General features: G+C 40.9%; 1 protein-coding gene across 1 annotated transcript; it reads right to left on the bottom strand.

The window, feature by feature from the left end:
* Positions 1-293: 293 nt before the first annotated feature.
* On the bottom strand, positions 294-15,202 carry LOC101547511 (DDB1- and CUL4-associated factor 8). The gene is made up of 2 exons (XM_004612463.1): positions 15,136-15,202; positions 294-2,320 (listed from the first exon to the last, which is right to left on the bottom strand). The coding sequence occupies exons 1-2, from the start codon at positions 15,200-15,202 to the stop codon at positions 294-296; spliced, it is 2,094 nt and encodes a 697-aa protein (XP_004612520.1).
* Between the last annotated feature and the right edge of the window lie 606 nt (positions 15,203-15,808).

Here is a 15,808-nt window from a genome sequence, read left to right as displayed (position 1 = left end):
ACATCAGAGTGTTTTATAATTAACTATTAATGACAAAAATAAAAGGTTATCACTTTAACTTCACAATTAAGACAAATTTTTAAAATCAGCATTAGTAATCCTTAGGGTTGGACCAAAAGAGGAAAAAAAAGACAGATATAAAAGATACTAAGTTAAGAGTAAAAGAATGAAAAGGTAAGAAAGGCAGAGGAAGCCAAATGAAGTTATTTTTTTCTTTTGTAAAATAGAAGATAAAAGGCAAATCTATGGTAACATTTTTCATTTAAAGTCCAACCTACAGCTTGTTGCACTCTTTAAGATGGTAGGCACGGCGTAGGATCTTGAACTTCTTCTTCAGATGTATTAGATGTATTGGAGGATTCCTCAGACTCTGAACTTCCAACTTGAGCTCCATAAACTTCCCCATGATGACGACCACCAAAACGATAAAATCTGGGTGTCAAGTGACTCATCAGGAACCAAACCGTGTTGTTGTTAAAAAGATGAGTGTGTTGATTGCTATCTTCATTTCGTTCTTGCTTATTCTTTTTCATCACTGCCTTTATACTATCAGGATGAGTGGTAATTATGCGGGAGGGTGCCCAGATCTTGGCTTCATAGTCTAGTCCACAGGACGCTATTATAGGTAGGTGAGGGTGGGGATCAAGGCAGTTAATGCTACCTTCTTGGTCCCCCTCCATACACTGAACAACCTGGCTAGATGACTTATCCCAGAGAAATATATGTCCACAATCACTTCCACTCAGGATAAACTGACTTCTGGGACCATAGAAATTGACACCTTTAACTGAGGCAGTATTTCTATGACCTTTGTATCGCCTCATGTACTGGGTTCCATTGCAGCTGGAAGGATCAAAGAGATAAATATCTTCATCGTTGTAACTGGCTAGAAGCTCGGCGCCATCATGGCTGTACACCACGCTGGTGATGTTTGGTAGCAAATCACTCATGATCAAGTGCTGAGGACAGAATTTCTTAAAGACACCGTTATTCACAGTCATGTCAATTTTCCTCTGGTCATAGATTCTAACAAACTGATCCTGCCCGCCCACTGCAAACTGGTGAATATTGGCAGGATTCACGGAGATCGTATAGAGCCCCACTTTACTCTCATTCTCCTTGGTCACGACCACTTTGGAAGCCGGCTGGTGACGCCGGAGATCGATATCAAAGACAGTGCCGTCTTCACCCGACGTGAGAAACCTGTACGGGCAGTACGGCATGACTGCCAGCTCGTGGGCTGCTCCCCAGTGCTGGGCCACACGCTTGTTATTTTGGCAGGTTGGGGTGGAACTAATCTCTACCACCCGGATTTGTCCGTCGCGGCCACAGAGAGCCAGGGCGGTGTCGCCACAATCGGAGAGAAACTTGGCATTAAAGACATTACTGCGAAGGCCACTTTCAAAGTTCAGCAGGGGCCGCTGGCGCACCCAGTCCCAAATGATCACTCTCTGATCATCACTGCCGCTCAGCAGCCAGGTGCCGCTCTCGTTAAACTGCACCGAATTGACGCAGCCATGATGGCCTCTCAGCTCACAGTGCAGCCGGAAGCGCTGCACCAGCGCTCGGGCCCCGCAGGCCTCGGAGACAAAGCAGGCCCTGGAGCCCAGCTGCCGGTCGCGCAGGGCCGTGACGACGCGCCAGCGCGGCCGAGGGAGGGGAGAAACCTCGGACGCCACCCACGACTCCAGGGCTGCGTCCTCCTCCAACCGCCTCCTCTCGCTGTTCGACCCACGTACCGGAAGTCGCGCGCCGCCTCCTGCGGCGTCCTCGTTGTCGCGCTCCGCCATGTAATAACGAGATGGGCTGTCATCGTAGTCGTGGTCTCTCAGCGGGGCCTGCACCGAGGGACCCCGCTGGGGGGGTCCTGGCCGTTCTCGGCCTGGGCCTGGCGGCGGGGGGGCGGCCGGAGCGCCGCCATTGCCGCCATGACTGGTCTCGGCCCGGCCCGCTTCGCCATTCGGGTTCTCCCTCGTCGCCTCCGCTCCAGCCTGGCCCTCGGGGCCTGCAGACAGGCTCTGGGCCGCTGGGTCTGGGAAGCCAGACGCGCCGCTGACGTTATCAGACATTGGAAGCAGTTGCACGGCCCGACGGCCCGAGCCAGCGGAACGACGAGAGGTCTCTTTCCACGTACCTCGACGGCGCCTGCGCGGGATACAGGCTGCTCTCGGCCTCTTCACAGGGCGGGAGGGGCGAAATCCCGCGAGACCGAGACGAGACAGACCTGGTCCGGATGCTGGTGAGGTGCAAAAGACCCGCCCTCGGAAGTCTCGCGAGAGCTTCACTTGTTCCGGGCCTCGAGGCCTGTCGCTGCCACCATCTTACATTGTTCCCGTCTGCAAATGGAAACATAGTGCATGTCTGAAAGCATTTTCATTGGAGTAGCCATAGCAAAAGGGATCCATCTTAGTTAGAACAATTTTCCTGAGTCTCTCGGTGTTCTATTTGGAGATAATGTGCCTTCTGGTGTTAAGCAATGGGCAGAAAATGAAAACAGATATCTAAGGGCTCCAAGGCTAGTGCGTCCTCGCTCCCTGTGTTCCGGGCACACAAAAAGGCTCTTCAGCACACCAGATGGTTCAAGGTGACCTTGGCAGCACTGGCTGATAGAAATAGCAGGGTTAACAGGTGCTGCATGTCTTCATTGAGATAAAATGAATACTTTCAGGGAACAGAGCTGGGCAGGGTGCTTGCCTTGCACACGCCTGATCTGGGTTTGAGTCCCCACACCCCCATATTGTCCCCCAGCTCTGATAGGAGTGATCTGTGAGCACAGTCAGGAACCATCCCTGAGGACCACCCAGTGTGGTGCCAAAACCCCCCAAAATGAACAACCAAAACTTAGCATGAATAGATCCCAAATACTTCACTGGGCATACTTGTAAAAATACTTATTGTCTGACATGCAAATCAAACCGAATTTCCTTCACTTTTATTCTTTAACCTGACAAGATTTCTGACTAAGGAGAGGAAGCTAGCCGGTCAATCTGAAGTTGGTATTGTTATGAGGAATTTTTTCACCCACTTGAGATAGAAGCACATTTTTTTTCTTTTTCCATTGGAGAGTCATATGTTTATTTGGAGTTCATTCCATTTAAGATGAGAGTGGGTAGGGAAAGTGTCTTTGTGGTAAAGCAAACCTAACATGAGACCTAAGTTCACTGGCCATACCCCAAGGGGGAAAATGTCATTTAATATAAGCAAATATAAACATAATTTTATGAAAAAATATGTCATAGAACTCTCAAAATATTTTAAATATCTCCCCAAATATAGGGGGAGGGGGAGAAGCGTGGGAGGAGGGGATAGAATGGTAGGAAGATGGGGGAGAAAGAAGGATGGAGGGGGAAGTGGTTTTTGGATAAGAGGGCTCCTCAGAGACAATTGGAATTGTTGGGTTATTGTCAGAATTTCTCAAAATTAATTAAGGCAATGTCAGTAAATTTTCGAGGGATTATAGTAAACTGCTGAGTAAGAATGCTGGAATGAAGACAGCAAGATTTCCCTCAGAGAAATTGCAAGATCAATGCAAAATTGATTAAACATAGAAGTATAAAGTCTTCTAAAAGGCAGAAAATGGTTCCAAGGCTAACAGTAACGGAAAGGTACATAAAATAGTATTCATAGTAACTTATAAAGAATTTCACATCAACCTGAAAATGGTCTGAATGCCTATAAGTAATAAAGTAGAAATGAATTTGAATATATTCCTATATTGGAATAAAATACAAAGGTGAGGGATTATGAAATAAAATAGCATCATCATGCAGAGCTGAATCTTAAAAACGATTAATGAAAATACAAATATAGAAGAATAGTCATTTAATTCTTTACTTTTAGTCATGGTAATTTACAATATTGTCAATGATAGTTTCATGTGTACAATGAACATTCTTTTACCACACTCCTTCCACAACGGTATCCATTTCACTCCACTTTTGTGTCTTAAATATTAACCCGCCAGCCTTCTCCACAGTAATATCAGTTCTGTAGACCAGTTCTCTGATTCTGTTGCTTTTGACATTTGCTTTATCTTAATGATGTTATTTAATTTTTATGATGATTCTTAGTTTTCATTTGTAATAAAATCATTTTAGAAGGCAAGGAAATAGTTCAAATTTAAGGATAATTGCCTTTGAAAAAGGGAAGAAAGCTAAAATCTAGAAGAGAAGATTCTTTAAAAAAATATTGATATTATTTATAGTTTATCCTGCTTTTTACGTGTGTGCTTAACACTGGCTCTGTGTTCAGAGATCACTCCTAGCAGGATTCAGGGGACCATTGTGCTTCTATCTCAAGTGGGTGAAACAATTCCTCATAACAAGGACCAGGTTTGCTGCATGCAAGGAAAGCACCTTACCCACTATATTCTCTTTCCAGCCTACAGTTTATCCTGGATATCGGGGTGTGGTTATAGCAATTTGACTTTTCCTATATAATCATTAGTCAAAATTTGATTATAAATTGGCTTGATTATAAATCTGCCTTTAATTTGTGTACTTAGTACAAATTTAGAGCTTCTATGCGTTCTTTACTATTCTATGGACTAATAATACTGTAGAGAATGAAAAGGATTACCCTTTCACTCATGGGATGTATAATAAAGTTGAAAATAGAGAATATATGAAGCATTGATGAATATAATTATTAAAGGCATATCAAGTATAGATTAAAAATTGTTGTTATATGCTTTTAAATTTCTCCACTTTCCCTCCTTTTCTCCTTCCCTTTCTTCCACTTCACTATCCTTACCTTCTTTTGATTGTTGCTATTGTTATGAGTAGGGTCAAGTACTTTGTTTTGATGCTTGCATTCCTTTGGTTATTGTGCTTGACTGGGGTCAACACTTCTACTTGTATTGCTTACACACAAAAGATTGCAGTGCTCCAGAAATAATGTGATCTGTCATGGCACCAATAGCCCAAATGACAGTGCCACTGGGATTGTAATTAGCATATAGGACAGTTCTGGCCTCCAAAATTCAAGGCAGATGCTTTACCAATTAAATTATTCTAAGACCCTGAAAGTTATAATTTTAGGTAGCATATTCTCTGAGTCTCTCTATGGGATGACATTTAAGTAGAGGGATCAATGAAAAGAGAAGTGGAACACATGAATATTTAGGCTAAGACCACTACTTATAGATTGGCATTGAGTACATTTGCTTTAAAATGGTAGCACAAAATGTGTGTCTATGGAACTTCATTGAGGCCTCAGTAACTGAAACAATCATCATCATCATCCTATTGATCGTCGAATTTCTCGAGCGGTCTCAGTAATGTCTCCATTCGTCCAAGCCCTGAGATTTTAGAAGCCTCTCTCTACTCGTCCTTCCCAATGATGCCGTATTGGAGGCTCCTTCTGGGTCAGGGGAATGAGACCCAGCTTGTTACTGGTTTTGGCATATTAATACACCATGGGGACCTTGTGAGGCTCTCCAATGTGGGCAGGAAACCCCTGGTAGTTTGCCAGGTTCTTCCCAGAGAACCTGCGAAGCGGCAGCATGCTTCCAGAAGCTTGCTTTTAAGTCTCTGGATGCTGGCCTTTGACAGGATTCCTTGGCGCCGGTGGCAGTCCCTGGGTGTGACCACCTACCTACTAGGAAATGGGAAATCTGGGTGGAAGAGTCCCAGTCTCAATCTGAGCAGGCTTGGAGGTCTCAGCCCCAGGTACTACACACCTGGGTTCCTCTGCTGGTACCTTCATATGTGAGGTTCATCTGAATGTGTGGAGAGGGGCCTTGAGCATGACTGTGGCTAGGCTCTGGAGGTCCTCGGCCGCCGGGAGCTCTGCTTGGGTCAGGGATGGAAGTTGGAGCCCATCTCCTTCGAGGGGGCCCCAGGGAAGACAGCCAGGCGGTGAGTGTGGAGCCAGGAGTAAGTCCTGGACACCATTGGAGATGGCCCCAAAGCCAAACTAATAATAATAATAACAACAACAACAGTAGAATGGTTATAATAACAGTATAGTAACAGAAGCAGTATCACTATTCTTTGGGAAGTTAGAGTCAAGACTGAAGAACAGGTTATTGTGTATATCACAAAATCCTAGTTAACACTGGAATAGGCTTGTCTTAAAGATGCTTTCAGCTTTTTTAAAAGTATCTTATAACTAGCTGAGGTTCAGAAATTATGTATTATATTCTACAATTTTACCAATATAAAGCCAGATAGCAAATATATTTAGATTTAAAGGTTAGTGTTTTTTTTTTAAAAAAAGGTTACAATTTCTCTGTAAAATAATAAGCATGATGGCTGCTCTGGTCTTAACTTATTTAGAAAAACAGGTGTTGGAAAAAAAAAAGAAAATCACATCATATTTATTTGTCTATAAACACTTGGAACTTGAGTCTCTTAAACCTATGAACTACTATAAATTATACTACCATGAACATGGGTGTGCAAATAAGTCTTAAAATTTTTGTAAATCAAAGGCCAGAGAGATAATACAACTGGAAGTTTATTTTAAGGCTCTTTTACATGCATCTAACCCAGATTCTATGCCGATACTTCATAGAAACCACATATGAACACTGTCAGGAATAAAAAAAAAAAAAAAGACAGCCAGGTGGGTGGGCAAGAGACTCTCTTCTGGGAGCTTGCTTTTAAGTCTCTGGATGGTGGCCGTTGATGGGATTGCACGGCAAGAGGGCAGTCCCTGCAGAGAGTCTCTTGCCCACATGCCTGGCTGTCTTCCCCGGGGCCCCCTCGAAGGGGATGGGCTCCAGCTTCCCTCCCCACCCTGAGCAGAGCTCCCGGTGGTGGAAGACCTCCAGAGCCTAACCACAGAGCCATGCTCAAGGCCCCTCTCCACATGTTCGGACAAGCCTTACACATGAAGGAACCGGCAGAGGAACCCAGGTGTGTGGGACCCGGAGCTGAGACCTCCAAGCCTGCTCTGATCGGGACTGGGCCTCCTCCGCCCAGTTTTCCCATTTCCCAGTAGGTAAGCGGTAACTGAAACAAAGCAAGTAAGAATTAAGAGAAGCAATGGCCAACTAAGAAGAATCTACCCATCATAAGGAATTTTTGACCACACTTAGCAAGGCTCAGGGCTTACTTATAGCTTTTTGCTCAGTGATCACTCCTGGCAGTGCTCAGCTGTCTATAAGCAATGCCAAGGGCAAACCATCAATCCCTGCATTATCTCTCAGCTCCCTCATAAGGAATGTTACTGCTTATTTTATTCTATGTGTCCTGGAAAGCCTTTATAAACTTTTGAGTAGGAGAGTGAACATTATCTGATTGACTTTTTCAACAGATGATTCTGCTGCCTCAAGGTTAAAATGGGGTGAGATAGGAGAAATTTCTGGACAAAGTCTTGAACAGGGGAGAGGAAATAAGAATCAGTGCACTGATATAGGAATTGAAACAGGGTGGAAGAAATTAGCTTGTAGAAAAGTAAATTTTTGATTTTTGGGTGGATAAAACATACATATAACCTTCTAATTGCCCCATTGACCCATTGAATAGAGGAAAGTATATCATCTATGTGTGAGAAGAATTAAAGCAGTGTTGCTACTTGAGGCAGAATAAGATGTGAATTACTCAACTAAGAGAATCAGGGAATGAATCCAATAGAGAAATGGAAAATTGTTGCCTTGAAGCTGAGAGGGCCCACTTGCAATTTCAGAAGAATAAAAAGAAAAGGGGGGTTATTTTTTTCCATTTAAAGTTGCTTGAGGACAGGACTAAGAAGGTAAATCCCTATATTCAACTAAATTTCGAATTTTTTGCTTCTTAAGAATAATGGAGAGTTGGGGGCAAAGTAATTTAGATCTACATAATAAAATTATAATAATGAACCATGGGATTTAATTATAATAATAAAGGGAGTTAAGGACAAGAGAGGTAAGATGAAGAGAAAAAATTTGATAGAATCAGAGGATTAGAGGTCCCACTGGAAAAAAAAAACAAAAACTTTTTTTGGTCAACAGCAAATGTTTGAAACAGAGGGGAAATAGAGTTCACTATTACTTTGCTACCTCATAACCTATATGTGTATATGAGGCTTAGGGAGGACAGGATGACCCAGAACACTGTAATCTATACGTAAACTATTTTAAAAAGCAATTTGAGTAAAAGATTAAAGTAATTCACTTTTAAGACTTGGCTAGCTAAAAAGTTAATTTTCCTGGAAGCTATTTCCTTGAAATAAGAGGAATTTACTCCTCTAAAAGAAATAATTTTTTAGCAGAAAAGTTCCAAAGCCATTTGAATATCCCAGGACATTACTGTTAGTAATTGTATACACAAACAATATGGCAGTCTCATTCTGAAAGTGGAAATCAAAGAGAGACTATTATCTGATTGTCTCAGTAGCTAAGGAATTCAAGAAACAACCATTTTTTAAAAAAGAGGTATATCACCTTCTTCACATAATGGGCTATTCTTGGGTTTTGCCCTAATAAATATAACACCCCATTGAGAGATACAGACTTGTAATCCAGTAATTATCATGAAATGAAGTGTGTGCTAAGAATAGTAGAGAGTTTTCTGTGAAGATTTTAAGGTGTTGACAAAACTCATATTTAAATATACTTTCAAGACTTTAGAATCCTATTAATTTCTTGTAAACTGAGGGAATTCAGGATTCCATTTGAAATTAGAAGAACAAAAATTGAACAGTTTCCCACATTCTATCTAGAAGAGCTATTTTATAGACATATATTGCTGGAGATCTTTTTATTATGTAAGAACTATTTTTGTTTTTTTCTTAGAAATGTTTATTTTCCAATTCGGAACAACATTTTTAGTTTTTAATTATTTTGTTTTAGTTTTTTCTTTCCAAAATTTTATTTTATCAAAACACATGAATTACAAAGTTATTCATAGTTGGGTTTTTAACATACAATGTTCCTTCACCTATTCCACCACCAATGTCAACTTTTCTCCACCTGTGTTCCCAGATTTCCTCCCCTCCCCTCCTACCACAGCAGGAACTGTTTTGATTCATCTTTGTAACTACAGCTTTGGAAAAGGCACTCAGTAATGATTTGTTGAAAAGAAATGGGAGAACCAATTAAATGTTTATAAGAATATTGTAGATAAACAATTTAGTCTTGAATTTAATGGTGGTAGCAACATAGAGTATTCAAACATATACTGAATTTACTATTGACTGACTGGAAATACCATTTTCCTACTTACTAGATAAGCGCTACGGAACCAAAAAAAGGAAGAAATACAATCATTTCCGTGATCAACCTTGTATTTGTTTCATTAAGGGAAGATAGCCCAGAAAGAGATGGAGTGATTTCTGGTGTCATTCTGAATATGATGAACTTCAGATGCATATGGGATTTGAACCTCTACTAGCATATTAGGTAGTTTAAAGTTATAGTGTCTTGGAGCTAGAGAAGCAGTACAGTGGGTAGGGCTCTTGCTTTGCATGTGGTCCACCCAGGTTCAATCCCTGGCACCCCATACTTTGGTTGCAAAGTCAACAATAAGCCCTGAGAACTGCCAGATGTCACTCAACCCCCCCCCAAAAAAAGTTATAGTGTCTAATGTATTTAAGCCAAAATGACAGTATAATTTATTTTTATTTAAAAACTTTTATTCAATCACCATGAATTTCAAAATTACAGTCGTTTAAGATTGAGTTTCAGTCATACCATGTTCCAACACCAGCACTTTCCTCCACCAATGTCCCCAGTTTCCTTCCCTTCTCTCTAGCCTGCCTTTGTGGTAAGCACTTTATACTTAATTTCAGCTTTCCATCTTCTTCAGATTGACCACTTCCCTCCATCATCAGTGATATAGTGTACCCCATCCCTGATTTATCCCCCCTCGGCACTGCCCACTACTCCCCTATGTGGCAAGCTCCCTCCTATAAACCTTGCTCATTATTTCTGTAAATTCTGCTCATTATTTCTGTTGCCTTCAGACATTTGTTATTCCCTTACTATGTTTCTTTATATCCCACATATGAAAGATCATTCTGTGTCTGTCACTCTCCCTCTGACTAACTTCACTCAGCATGATACATTCCAGATACCTATGTATAGTAGCAAATTATAGTGGCAAATTGCACGACTTCATCTTTTCTTACGGCTGACTAGAACAGTATATTTTAATATTTTTAAATGCTTTAATATTTTAGTATTTGGGTTTAATATTTGTAATACTTTTAAGTAATTTATTTGGGCAGCCTTGAAGCTGTGCCGGGAGATCAGAGACGCCATTGAGGATTCTTGACCATTTGGACCAGCCATTGAGTATGTGTGATGTAAGGGACTTTTAGTATGATGTGGCTCATGTCCTGCAGTGCCTGAACTTCTCATGCTAATCAGAGGAAATGGAGGTCTTCCAGGCCACCTTGATAATGTGCAGGGACCACTAGGGCTGCCCCAGAGATGCTTGGGGTCCCACGTGGTGCCAAATATTGAACTACCACACTATCTCCTGACCCAATAGAGTTTACTTTTAATGTATGCATAGTTTAAACATTTCACTAGAATTCTTAAATCTTTGCTATGTTGAATTCCTAGTTTGATGAGCAGCAGTTGCCAATTTACAGCCAACAAAGTGGGATTCAGTTGGCTGTTGCACAATGGCTTGTTTTCAAATTCTCTGCATAATAGTTTTATCCAGAATGTAGGAAGTTGAATTACCCCTACTACTCTCTGAATGAATCTTCATAGGAATGTGTGCTAGAAAGTAGGAGATGCAGTATTTGGCAAAGTCACAAAAAATGGCCAAATCTCCCACCTAGTCTTCCTGCTTTCCAGGCCCAAGCTAGGGTTGATGACATACAATTCAAGTGTCCCTATCAGAAAACATGACTTTTGATAGTTCACAATTAAATAGAAGTCACATGTCTAAACATTACGCAGAAAATGTGCGATGAATGATTTAAAGTGAGTTTAGAAAGTAACAAAACAACCTGGCTTCATGTTTAAGAGAGGAGCCCCAACAGATGAGAAAGAACATTTAGAAAGACCCGGGGCTCATGTCCTCTATTGTGGCTCACCTTTCCATCTGGCCCAAGTTGCTATTTTATCCTGTACTTGTCTTTTCGGTTCCATCCTGTCTTTAAAGACAAAATTGTTTCCAATCTACTCTCCCAGCTAATTTCTGCCCTGTTCCAGGGGCATGAAAATAGTTTTAAAGTTAGAAAGAGAAGCATCTGCATGGCTAGAAAACAGAAGTCATTTTTTAATTATTAGTATATTTGTCTTTATTTTATTTATGCAAAAAAGTATCAGTATCTCCAAAGAAAGAATGGATAACACCTGTCTTAAAACATGAATGTGACCTCTGATTCTAATTTATTAAAAAATGTGTCTGTGAAAGTTTAAAGCAAAGAGTACAGATTTTGATTTCTTCCATAACTTGGTGAGTTACAGACATTTTACTATTCAGGAAAGGTCAAATATAATTTTGAAAACTAAATGATACTGTATTTTCAGTTATCATTATGAGTTTAATCTAACACATAGTGAATATGGAAAAACCAAACATCCATGTATTTAATTAGAGATATTTCTATAACTTAAATACAGGCCATTATTTCTGAGGGTCTATAGATGGATATGCATGGTAATCTGTGACATAGAGTTATAAAATGAAACTATGAAAGGAATCTGGTATAATTGAATTTCTACTATCACCCACCAATAGAGTATGAAGTTCATTAGAATTAAAAATGAAGAAAGATCTATATTAAATAAGCATAATTTGGAGCTAGTTACACCCTTTCTCCTCTTATTTACATGCAGAAGAAAGACTTCTGATCATTTCTGGAATATGTCTGCCTTTCTGCCATCACATTCTGAAATATACAGTAGGTGACAACTCACTGTTGGTGAGTCACTGCTCAGAAATATGACGCATCTTCTTAATCTTTTGCCCACACATTTGCCTCACTGTTCAGGCATGGTGGGCACTCTTGTGCTTCTTGGTCAGCAATTAGAGTCCCACCTTTAGTATAGACAAATGGGTAGTCTTTTTGTCATTGCTTTCTTAGTTAGTTCAGTTTGGCATCCTTGCTTATGCCTTGTTTGGTATAAGCTCACTCATGGCAGATCATGTCAATTGTTTGCTTACTTATTTTTTTCTCTTTTATTTTCTTTGCTGTGGGGAGGGGAAAACCCAGTGATGCTCTTGGGCTATTCTGGGCTCTGTGATCAGAAATCATCCCTGGTGGTGCTTCAAGACCATAGCCTGAACTTATCTTTCTGATTTTTTAAAAAGTAGTCCCTCCCTCCCCATTGCCTCCCTCTCTATCCACCCATTTACTATGAATATTCAAATCCAAGGTTTAAATTTTGGATGAATTAGGTGATCCCCACTTTAGTTTCACAATTTAGCCACATTTTTCTCTAGTTCAGCTTTTAGTGGTAAATGCTGTGGGGAATGATAGATATAAGTGTATTTACAAGTAATTGCTGAATGGGAAAAAAGTGGCAGATTTTAATGTTTGAATTCAGTTTTCTAAAATACAAATAAGAAAACTACAAGTCATGATTTGATGGCCATTTTTAGTCAAATAAATCAAGATGAAACGTTTGATTCAGCGCGCAACATGGCTGATCTCATGTATGACTTCTAAAAAAGCCCTTAAGTCAGTTTCAAAAATGGCATTACTAATATAGCATGAGTAACATCATATTCTGTGAGATAAATGCACAGCTACTCCTTCAAAAAGTAGTGCTCATTTGGAATAGAAAAGATTTATTGAGTTTGTTAAAAATGAGTACATTTTGTTATTCATGTTTGTTTCACTTTTACATCATTCAAATGGTATGTGTTTATTGCCAAGTGAATTGTAAAGAATTTTCACCAAAGAGGGATAGTCTTAAAGATCTGGGCATTTGGGGAAACAACCCACAAGAGTTGAAGCTGTAATAACTTAGCAATCAGGGCAACCGTCTTGTCCTCAGACCACCACGTTGCTTTTTCAGTTTTTGCCTTAGAGCAAACTCCAGAAATAGTCATGTACGGATGTGTCTGTGATTATAAGCAGTGACTGACACTTCCTGAGATCTGTAAATAAAACTCTAACACTTAAATAATCCTTATGACCAGTGTCAGGGATTTCCTGAGACAATGGACTGCAGAAATAATCACTTACTGATTAGGATCAGAGACAGGAATTTCCAAATTGCTGACTGCAGCAAATGCCTGGGCCATAATGTGACCAAACTGTAAAGTTGACCACATCTCTTATCTGCATCTGTACATCTGCCACCTTATTTTCTGACTTCCCAATAGAAGGATGTGCAAAACCCTTTAAAAGGCTGGGGGAAACTACGATCAGGGCCTCATAATTTTGGTTTGGGACCTCATGCAATCTGAATCACTGTATCACTGTCATCCCATTGCTCATTGATTTGCTTGAGCGGGCACCAGTAAGGTCTCCATTGTGAGACTTGTTACTGTTTTTGGCATATCGAATACACCACGGGAAGCTTGCCAGGCTCTGCCATGTGGGCAGGATACTCTCGGTAATTTGCTGGGCTCCCCGAGAGGGATGGAGGAATCGAACCCAGGTCGGCTGCGTGCAAGGCAAACACCCTACCCGCTGTGCTATCACTCCGCAGTCACTAGCTAATAACTCCTCAAAATTTTCCTGCTTCTCTGAGTCTCTGATTCACACCAAAGATCAGAAAAGAACTAGGGGAGTCAGTGGCAAATTAAAGAGGTAGATTTCTAGGAAGGGTAAAATCACAGGATTGAGAAGATGCAAGTAGTCTTGATTTTTTTATAATATGAATTATCATTTTCAATCGGCTGATGATTCATGTGTAAAGACCATTATGAAAGTCTTTTGAAGAAAAGAGTGTTAAAGAACTGAGTGTTGTTCTTTAGGTAAAGTAGCTAAAGGGATATACTGGATAACCTTTCAGTATCTGTATTGCAAACCACAATGCCCAAAAGGAGGGAGGAAGGGAAGGAGGGAGAGAGAGGAGAGAGAGCAGAGGGGAGAAGGGTGGTGGGAGAGTGGAAAGGAGAGAGGAAGTGATGGATAGAGAAAGAGAGAAAGAAAAAGAGAGCGAAGAAAAGCACCTATGACAAAGGCAGGCTGGGGGGTGGGTGATGGGAGTGGACCTGGGGATACTGGTGCTGGGAAATGTAAACTGGTGAAGGGATGGGTGTTGGAACACTGCGTGACTGAAACCTTTGTAAGGGTTTTTATTTATTTTCAATAATCTTAAAAATAAATAAACAAACTGTAATTAACAGGAAAAAAAGAGTCTGATGTTTGCTAAATATTCTTGAACCAGTAGCAAGATTATTCACTGTTTTTAAACACTGCCCTGTAGCACTGTCGTCCCGTTGCTCATTGATTTTGCTCTTGCTCATCGATTTTGCTCTAGCGGGCACCAGTAACATTCTCCATTGTGAGACTTGTTGTTACTGTTTTTGGCATATTGAATACATCACAGGTAGATTGCCAGGCTCTGCTGTAAGTAGGCTGTAAAAGCCAGGCTCTGCTCTCAGTAGCTTGCAAACACAAATGTTTTAATTCCATGACCAGGGAATTTTTTTAAGTGATACTTTTCTTTTTTCTTTTTTTTTGCTTTTTTTTTTTTTTTTTTTTTTTGCTTTTTGGGTCATACCTGGAATCCCACAGGGGTTACTCCTGGCTCATACACTCAATTACTCCTGCCAATGCTCAGAAAACCATATAGGATGCTGGGAATTGAACCCGGGTCAGCTTTGTGCAAGGCAAATGCCCTACCCACTGTGTTATCGCTCCAGCCCCTTAAGTGATACTCTTTTTTTTTTCAATATATGAGGAGAGTGATTGTGGTGGGCAGAAAACACACTTTCCTCTAAATCTGTGACTATGCTATCTTATGTAGAAGAAAGGAAAATTGCTTCTATGATTGTTAAAAATCTTGAGATGGCAAACTTATCCAGGGTTATCTGGATCGGCCCAATGTGATTGTAAGCATCCCTGTGAGAAAGATACGATCAGAGTTAAAGGAAGAGGTGTTCCAGTGAAAGCAAAGTTGATATAGAGTCAAGGGGAGCTCTGCGTCCAGATATTACCCCGAGTGGCCGCACATGAATGGCTCCTCTGTTCCTGAACGCCCATGATCCCAGAGGCCAACTAACTACTTTTGGCACCCAGCAGCTTCTTGCAGAATGCCTCTAGACTGTGAACTAAGCTATGGCCCCATACTGCCCTGGAAGGGGAAAGGTTTTTCTCTCTTGGCCATTCTTTTCTCTGGTGGCGTGGCGACCGCCATCTTATAAAGCCCACTAAACAGAGGTATGAGCTTGCAATGATGCAGTTTCTGGCAAAAATTTATCTGGACTTAATTACTAAAATACCAGAAATTGAAAACTCGGTGGCCGCTGTCGCGGCTGCGTGACCTCATATACTCTTGAAATGGAAAACAAATTATCAAGTGATGCCTTTTCGGCAGGTCTGATTGTTGGGGAAAAATTCCAAATAATAATAGTGAGTTTTATGTTGAAATATTGAATGTAATCAAAGTAAAGAGAAAGCAAAGTGAAAACATTCAGCTACGCAGGTGGGGGGGGGGTGGGGGGTATACTGGGGTTCTTGGTGGTGGTACATGTGCACTGGTGAAGGGATGGGTGTTTGATCATTGTATGACTGAGACTTAAGCCTGAAAACTGTGACTTTTCACATGGTAATTCAATAAAAAATTAAAAAAATTAAAAAAAAAAAGAGTCAAGGGGTGTTGGCAGTCTCCAGAAACTGGAAAGGGACAAAAAACCACACTCCTCTAGGATGTCACAAAATAACACAGCTCTATTTACCCATCTACCCATCTGAGGGTTGTTTTTGGGCCACTCCTGGTGATGGTTAGGGCTTACTCATGACT

This window comes from Sorex araneus, chromosome X (assembly GCF_027595985.1).
Source record: "Sorex araneus isolate mSorAra2 chromosome X, mSorAra2.pri, whole genome shotgun sequence".
Classification (NCBI taxonomy): Eukaryota; Metazoa; Chordata; class Mammalia; order Eulipotyphla; family Soricidae; genus Sorex; species Sorex araneus.
This window is presented reverse-complemented; position numbering and strand designations above follow the sequence as displayed.

What these genes read in the sequence shown, in the direction of transcription:
- LOC101547511 (XM_004612463.1), bottom strand. Translation starts at nt 15,202, where the DNA reads ATGGCGGTCGCCACGCCACCAGAGAAAAGAATGGCCAAGAGAGAAAAA. An exon ending in ACCTTTCCCCTTCCAGGGCA is followed by an intron (nt 2,321 to 15,135) that starts GTATGGGGCCAT and finishes GAACAATGTAAG; the next exon opens with ATGGTGGCAGCGACAGGCCT.